The sequence below is a fragment of the Monodon monoceros genome, unplaced genomic scaffold (assembly GCF_005190385.1).
Source record: "Monodon monoceros isolate NGI ecotype Baffin Bay Population unplaced genomic scaffold, NGI_Narwhal_1 Super_Scaffold_10, whole genome shotgun sequence".
Classification (NCBI taxonomy): domain Eukaryota; kingdom Metazoa; phylum Chordata; class Mammalia; order Artiodactyla; family Monodontidae; genus Monodon; species Monodon monoceros.
This window is the reverse complement of record NW_021703766.1, coordinates 27,213,061-27,221,138: the sequence shown is the minus strand read 5'-3', so window position 1 is coordinate 27,221,138 and position 8,078 is coordinate 27,213,061. Positions and strand designations below refer to the sequence as shown.

The 8,078-nt window shown below is 57.0% G+C and overlaps 1 protein-coding gene across 4 annotated transcripts in view; it reads left to right on the top strand.

The window, feature by feature from the left end:
- Window positions 1-6,115, top strand: part of ADGRG1 (adhesion G protein-coupled receptor G1) — a 40,808-nt gene extending 34,693 nt beyond the window's left edge. For 3 of the 4 annotated variants that reach the window (XM_029208034.1, XM_029208045.1, XM_029208052.1), the window contains 4 exons: window positions 111-379; window positions 1,476-1,584; window positions 2,593-2,861; window positions 4,297-6,114. In XM_029208034.1, the coding sequence (XP_029063867.1) occupies window positions 111-379; window positions 1,476-1,584; window positions 2,593-2,861; window positions 4,297-4,427 (778 nt within the window). In that variant the 3' untranslated portion in view covers window positions 4,428-6,114. Of the gene's footprint in view, window positions 1-110; window positions 380-1,475; window positions 1,585-2,592; window positions 2,862-4,296 lie in introns of all 4 variants that reach the window. The other variant, XM_029208061.1, reaches the window with a different exon arrangement.
- The last annotated feature ends 1,963 nt before the right edge of the window (window positions 6,116-8,078 follow it).

Below are 8,078 nucleotides of genomic sequence, written 5' to 3'. Positions count from 1 at the left end.
CTCCCACCTCCCACCTCCCACCTCCCACCTCCCACCTCCCACCTCCCTGCCTTCCCACACTGGCCACCAGAGTGACCCTGCCTGCCCTACCTCCACCCTCCCCTGTGCAGGAGGAAGTCTAGGGATTACACCGTCAAGGTGCACATGAACCTGCTGCTGGCCGTCTTCCTGCTGGATGTGAGCTTCCTGCTCAGCGAGCCGGTGGCCCTGGCAGGCTCCGAGGCTGCCTGCCGCGCCAGCGCCATCTTTCTGCACTTCTCCCTGCTCGCCTGCCTCTCCTGGATGGGCCTCGAGGGCTACAACCTCTACCGACTCGTGGTCGAGGTCTTCGGCACCTATGTGCCAGGCTACCTGCTCAAGCTGGGCATCGTGGGCTGGGGTGAGTTGGTGGAGGGGGTTGGTGGGCCCCCCAGTGCCTTTTCCTCTTGGTTTCTGGCAAAACATGGGCACTTGGTTCCACTTCTCCATCTACCCCTCTGACCATTCCCTCACTGCTTCCTTCACTCACCCATCCTCAGGGGTTGTTTACCTTGGCTAGGTCAAGGTCCTCTTTAGGAAGATGAGGTGATGAGCCCTGTCCCCAAGAAACGCTAACATATTCTCTACATCAGTCACTCTTTTACAAGTGGGCTTTGCAGACGGAGCCACCGTCTGCACGGAGCAGTGCAGGTTGTGCACTGCTCAAAGGCACCCAGTTGTGGATGAGTGGGGCCGTAATTCAGTCCTCACCTGATTCACCCAGGCTCATGGTGGCCCTGCCTGTGGATCCCCATGAACCTCAGGTAACAGGTTCCCCGTGGCGCTGGTATTTGTTCTTGGCCAACAGCAACCCAGTTCACCTGTGGCCCAGACCTCTCTTTTGTCAGACCTGGAGGCCCAGGGGCACACACCACGAGTCCTTGAACATTGCACAGGCCCACCAACCACCAACCTCCACATGTCCCCGACCCCAACTTGCTGCTCCTCCCGTGTTTCTCATTCGGCCCTTTCTTGGTTCATTTCACTGATTTACATGAAATTCCTTCAGAGTTGGTTCTTTGTCAAAAACCAGGTGTTTGGTGGTGGGCAACCCTTCCAGGGAGCTCTCAGTCTCCACCTCATGGACAAGGTCGAGGCCCAGGGCAGACATCCCCTCGGGGTATAACTCTAGATGTCCCCTGTTGAACTGTCCTCCACCCCACCAATGTCCTGTCTGCTCCTCCAGTCTCTCCTTGTGACAGCCAGCCCCTCAGCAGGGAAGTGCAGGCCCTTTCCCCTAGGGGGCCCCGGGATGCTGAGGGTGCAGGGGTAAGGTCAGGGGAGATGGGCTCCCTTGATGAGAAACCAGAACTGGAAAGGAGAAGGGTGGGTCCGAGCTTGGGGGACCTGCCCCAGATGGGGCTGGGTGAGCTCTGGGACCACAGGTCTCACCAGAGGGAAGGGGAGGGCAGGCCTCAGAGGGTGGGAGATGGAGCTCCATGCTTTGTTGCCTGCAGGCTTTCCCATCTTCCTGGTGACGTTGGTGGCACTGGTGGATGTGAACAACTACGGCCCCATCATCCTAGCTGTGCACAGGACCCCAGAGAGTGTCATCTACCCTTCCATGTGAGTGGCTTGTGCAGTGGGGGCAGGAAGGTGGGCCTCATGGTGCAGAGGTCAGAGAGTAGCCTGGGCCCAGGTCACGCTGACCAGGAGACTCCTGGGTGCCAAGCTGCTGGAGGTATTGGGGTGACCCTTTTCTCAGGGAGGGTGAGAACGGGCCTGGATCTGCCAGTCACTTGCCAGATGACCTTGCACAGGTCCTAGCCCCTCTCTGGGCCTCAGTTTCCCCACTTGCGAGTGGGAGTATGGGTTGGAGCAGCTGAGCCTCCAGCATGTTCCTTTGCTGCACCCTTCTGTCTTCTTCCCATGGAAAAATGGAAAGGCCGAGGCCCAGAGAAGGCAGGAATCCACACCACGCTGCTCCAAGGCACCCAGCTGCGGGACGAGTGGGGCTGAAATCCAGTCCTCCTCCACTCACCTAATTCACCCAGGCTGCTGGTGGCCTGGCCTGTGTGTGCCCCTGAACCAGACTAGAATCCAGGGCTCCTGAGCCCTAGGCTAGGAAGGAACCCTTTCCATTCCTTCAATGTTTGGAAAATTTCAGTTGATTTTGCCTCACTTTGTGCCATCTGTATTATTATTTGTTTAATATTTTTCTTTAAATCATCTGGCTTGTTAAATGTATTTTTAAAAAAATCATATCAACTATAAATGGGAAATAAACATTACTTGTCATAAACAGTGAGTAGTCATGAAAGCAAACACAGGAATAAGGAAACCCTGGTACTAAATTCTTGATGAAAGCAGTGAGCCTAAAGTCTGGCTTTTTTTGAAGAGGGAGACTAGCAAGTGTTAGAAGTGTTAAAAACGTTTTAGGACCAAATTAAGTCTTTCTCTTGACTACAGAGAAGGAATAAAGGAGAATTGAAAGGAGAGCGGCTTTTTGGCCCTGGAGTCAGTGGTGTTTAAAGCAGCTGCCCTGTACTCGGGCTCACTGTGGCGCTTGCCCAGGGCCCAGGAAGCACCGTGCCAGCCCGGCCTTGCAATGAGCCTTCGTGCCCTTGCCCATAGGTGCTGGATCCGGGACTCCTTGGTCAGCCACGTCACCAACCTGGGCCTCTTCAGCCTGGTGTTTCTGTTCAACGTGGCCATGCTGGGCACGATGGTGGTGCAGATCGTGAGGCTGCGCCCACACGCCCAGAAGTGGCCCCACGTGCTGACCCTGCTGGGTCTCAGTCTGGTCCTCGGCCTGCCCTGGGCCTTGGTCTTCTTCTCCTTTGCTTCTGGCACCTTCCAGCTTGTGGTCCTCTACTTTTTCAGCATCATCACCTCCTTCCAAGGTAGGCATGGAGAAAACCCCACCCCCTGGCCCAGGCAGGGTGCCCATACATAGAGAACAGACCAGGGAAGGGATGACCCAGATGACCTGAAGGGCCTTCTTTGGACCTCAGCCTTCCCATTCGTAAAATGGGTGCATCCAGGCCATAGGTGACAAGTCTCTGTTGAGTACTTATAGTGCACAGGCCCTGTGTTAAGCCCTAGTGCTGCAGTTGTGAACTGGTCGGGCAAGGGCCTTTTGCTTCCACAGAGCTCATCTCTACTGGGAAGGCCAAATGTGACAAGCAAGGTCGCAGACATCAAAAGGCATCTAGGAGAGGAGGGAAGTAATAGTGGGCAATGTGATGGACAGTCTGAGCTTGGGTGGGGGACACTTGGGGGAGGGAAGCCTCTCTGTATAGGAGACATTTGAAGACAACAGAAGGATCCAGCCATGGAGAGATCAAGGGCCCGTTACTCCAAGTGTGTTTCTCAGACCAGCAGCATCAGCATTGTCAGGAGCTTGTTACAAACACAGACTCTGGCCCACCCCAGACCTGCCCAGTCAGAATCCTCCTTGTAACAGACGCCCAGGGGATGCAGCGCACGTTACAGGCTGAGGAGACCTGGTCTAGGGGTGGAGTGCTCCAGGCAGAGGGAGAAGCATGAGCAAAGGTCCTGAGGCTAGAACTAGGTTATGTGTTGGAAGAATAGTGAGGAGCACGGCTAAGGAATAGTGAGGCAGGGGAGCGGGGGGAGGGGAGGGGAGCAGAGGGGCTGGATCATGAGGGCCTGGCTTGATGCCATCAGGGTCCCTTCCTGCTCTACCTGCACCCCTCTACCCCCGCCCCCCAACATCTCACACACACACATATACACACACACCTACCTTTGTTTTTGGCCATGCTGGGTAGGGAGGAGGCCTTGCCTTCCCTGTTTTCCTGCCCAAGTCCTCCCCATTGCCTGGGGTCCCCATGCAATGGGAGTGGTGTGTGAGGGAGGTGAGTCTTTGTTTTCTCATCTGTGAAGTGAGGGGGACTCTGTAGGGATTGTAAACGATGCCCATAAACTCACACATTTGCTGAGCTATTAATAAATCACAGTATTACGATTTGGGGAGGAGCATATCACATGGTACTTTAGCAGGTGGGCTCTGGAGGCTGACCACTGCTGCTTGACTCCTGGCTCAGCCAAGCCCCTTATCTTCATGGGCCTCCGTCTCCTCATTTGTAAAACAGAATAGTAATGATGAGGTCTGATCTCAGGGAACCTGGAGAGAATAAAGTGAGATGATGTACAGGGCATTGCCCAGTGCCTGGCGCATAGTAGGTGCTCCGGGGATCACATCGGTGTGGGGAACCTGTGTAGGGAGGAGGACAGGGGTAGATCTGGGTCAATGGAAGGGAGCGAGGTTGGGCTGGGGCTGCCCCCAGCCTCTGAGCCCTGTGCCCCCCACAGGCTTCCTCATCTTCCTCTGGTACTGGTCCATGCGCCTGCAGGCCCGGGGTGGGCCCTCCCCTCTGAAGAGCAGCTCGGACAGTACCAGGCTCCCTATCAGCTCGGGCAGCACCTCGTCCAGCCGCATCTAGGCCGCCAGCCCCCCGCCGATGTGAGGAAGCAGAGTTGCGGTCTCTCTTCACTGCTGCTTGCGGCCCCTGCAACCAGGCCAAGCCAGCCAGAGACTTGAGAAGGCCCAAGGACCTCGGAAGGATGGGGCTGTTGCCATGGCAGCCAGATTCCCAAGCTGGGCCTTCTGAATTGGCCGGGGGGCTACTTGCCTCTTGGGTCCAGCTCAGGGGGCTCAAGGCTGGTCTTAATGCACCACCACTGGACTGGCCCTCACGGCTGGAATCTGCAGGCCTTGGACCTTGGAGGCTGGTGGCATCCTTGGCCCTGTGCCCCAGCCCAGGACAGGAATGTGCCATAGCTGTTCTGTCTCTGGTGATCACCATGAGAGCACTCTGTAGCCCCTGTCATTTTAATCTAAGGATGGCCCGCAGGGGAAACGAGTTGGGGCAGAGCTTTGAGCCAGACCCCTGGAGGAGGAGCATTCCCTCCCTGGAGCATAATGACAGCCCAGGGAGGGAGCCGGGCTGTCGTTATGCTGGCCCTCTGAGCCCAGGGCCATCACCCTTTGTCAGCCTCCCCAGCCCTCCCTCTCCCCTTCCTGGTCCTCCCTCTCCTTGGACCTCCTTAGGCCTCCACTCACAGCCCGGAGTCCCCGATTCCAATGCTGGATTTTGGGTAGTGGTTCCCAAGAGCTACCTGGTGCCTACTGTAAACCTTTATCTACTGCATGGGCGTTTGCCTGCCCCTGACTTGGCTTAGTATAAACGTTCTGGGCTGGGCTAGGCCCATCTTCCCATCTGGCCCTCTCCACAGCTGCATCACCCTAGCTCACCACTGCCAAGCCGACACCTCACAGGGGCCCGCAGCCTCTCCCGAAGCCCTCTTGTGGCAAGAACTGTGGAACGTAGCAGTCCAAATTTGTTTCCACCCCAGCATTCCAAAGACTGAGACACGCCTCCCCTGGTGATGCTTGTAGAGCCTGACATGCTCCGTAGAACCCCTGCAGATGATCTTGAGCACACCTCGCAGCCCATCACGGTTAATTCTGTTGGACACAGGTGGCCAGACCTGGTCGCTTCCCCTGCAAGCTCTCAGTCTAATGTGGGAGGCATGCATGAGACAAGAACTCTTAGAGGTACAGGCACAGGGTTGGGGGAGCCCTCATTCCTGGCTGGGACTCCAGTAAGGCCTCCTGTAGGAGGCAGCATTTGATCTGGCTCTCAGCCTTAAAGATGGGGAGGATTTTCTTTGTAATTACCAGTTCATTTGTCTTTTCATATTAAAAAGAAGTCCGTGTTCATCGTAGAGAATTTGGAAGCTGTAGAAGAGTACATAGAAAAAATAAAAATCAGCTGTTATCGCCTAACCAACCGCGGCAAGAATTTCCTTCTGAGCTTTTTCCTGTGCTTCTCTTAAGAATCAATGATAAAAAACACCTGGGGGCCAATCAGGAAACATGAACAAGAGAAGAGGGCCATGTGTGAAAGACATCTGCTGGAAACGTTGTCAGGGCAAAGGCGGGGCGAGGAATGGCAACTGGGTGTCAGTGCTGGGGGAGCTGCGCATGGTCTGTGGTGAACTGAAGGTTACGAGCCCCACACAGAGAATGCAGCTGCTGCTCCGCTGCAGCCGGTCGCCACCTCAGACGGATTAAGGCCTGTGTAGCCAGACTGCCTGCCTTTTATGACAGATAAGAAATCCAGATTGTGCTGGTGTAAAATCCCCTGATTTAAAAAAAACTTGGCTAATCCAAAATATTCTCTGGTCAAAGAAATCACGTCTGAGGGCTGAATTCAGCCCTTGGCTGGTCGTGGGACCTGTGTAACCGGTTTATTGCCCGGTGTGAAGTGGATGGGCTGCAAGAATGAAACGACTGGACTTTTCTGCCATCGCTGCCTTCAAACTTGTCCCGGCAAATTTCCCCCTCTCCATCCTGTGACACAGGTGAGGCAGGTCAAATAAGTTTCTGTCCCCCTTCAGTTATGGGAGCAGTCTTGTTCGATCACGGCTCTCTGTGTCCAGGTCTAAAGGTCCAGCACAGGTCCAGCCCAGGCCCACACCTGAGCCTTCCGCCCCTGCAGTCTCCTCCCTCCTCTCCTGGCTGCTCTGGGGGGAGCACAGGCTGGGGAAAGAGGCAACTCTCTGGAGTTGGACGGGAGGGGTGTGAAGTGCCTTGGTGGCTAGGAGTGGGCTGGCAGTGGTGTGATGAGCGTGAATGTGGGATCTTTGGGGACCTGCAGGGACTTTGGCACATGGGAGCCCCCTGCCCCCTGCCTCTCTCCCAACCCCTCCTCCTGCTGCTTCCATTGGCCTCTGCCTCCACCTTCTCCAGGTGGTGGGCTCCTCTTGTGCCCCAAGCCCTGAGGACAGAGGACAAACCTTCCCCACAGTGTCCCGGTTGAGCAGCTGGGTGGGATCAGAGCCAGCTCCGCTCTCAGAGACCTCTCTCGGGTCTCTTGGACCCCCATCACTTGCCTAGACCTGAGGGGATACCTACCCCATCTTCAGGGAAGGAAGGGACCCAGCCCCCTCCCCTGGGCAGGTGGGACTCCCCTCAAATTCTCCCACTTCAAAGCACTCTCTTGACACCTAGTTTCTGTTTCCGAGGGCAGCTCAGGTAGTGGGGCTGGGGTGCAGGGTCGGGTCCCATCCTCCCGTGACCCGCTCTGCACGGGCCACCTGACAGCTCCGTGGTGCTCCTTGACACTGATGGTTCATATCATGCGCTTCTCTGGGCTGTGGGACTTTGGACAATAGGACCACTCTTCCCACCAGGACGTGGCCAGGTTTGTTTCCCCTTTGGAGTGGGGAATGGATTGGAGTGGCCAGGGTGTGAGTGCTGGCCAGGCCTGGCCAGAGTACTGGAGGCCTTGCACCTGGAGACAGGTGCCCACCTGGAGCCGTATGGACAAGCTGGGGGTGGGAGGTGGCAGAAGGGGAAGGTTTCTCCTGGAATTTAGCGGTCCCAGGGCTCCAAGTGGCCCCAGGCCAATCCCCAGCCCCCGTGGGGCCCAGGAGAGGTGGCCCTCCCTCCAGCTCTGCCGGACCCTCCCTTGCCACTTTGCCAGTCCCCAGTTCTGTCTTCCCAAGTGTGCTGCACACGATCTGGGTCCTGGTCTGCAGGTCTCCAGCCTCTTCATTACAAACAGGCATCCATGAGCCCCTCTGGAGGGCCCAGGGGCCGGGTGGGTCTCCAGTGGTGGGCCTAGCAGGTCACAGTTCACAAAGCCGTCCACCCTCTCCCCTTGCCGGGACATGCGGCTGGGTGGGAGTAGGGGCATTCACCCTCCCAGCCTTCCCTGCAGAGGAAGTGCCTGGGGCCCATGTCAGATTCCCACCTGCCGCCCAGGCCCCATGAGTGGCCCTGACCCTCCCCAGGCCCAGAGGGCCTAGCAGGAAACTGAGTCCTGTCCGGACACTGTGTGGGAGGAAGGGGAAATAGAGGCCAGTCAGGGCTGGGCGGGTCCCCATTAGACCCCAGGGTGGAGAAGGGCCAGCTCTGACGGTGTGGCCCTGAGAGCGGATGCCGGTGATGATGTACTTCCTTGGCAGAGCGCCCTTCACCTTCTGACCTCGAAGTAGCCGGCCAAGGGCCCTGGCCTCATCCACATGGCTTCCTTGGGGCCACCACAGTGGGGGCCTCGGTGGTCAGCCCTTCCCCTGCCTACATA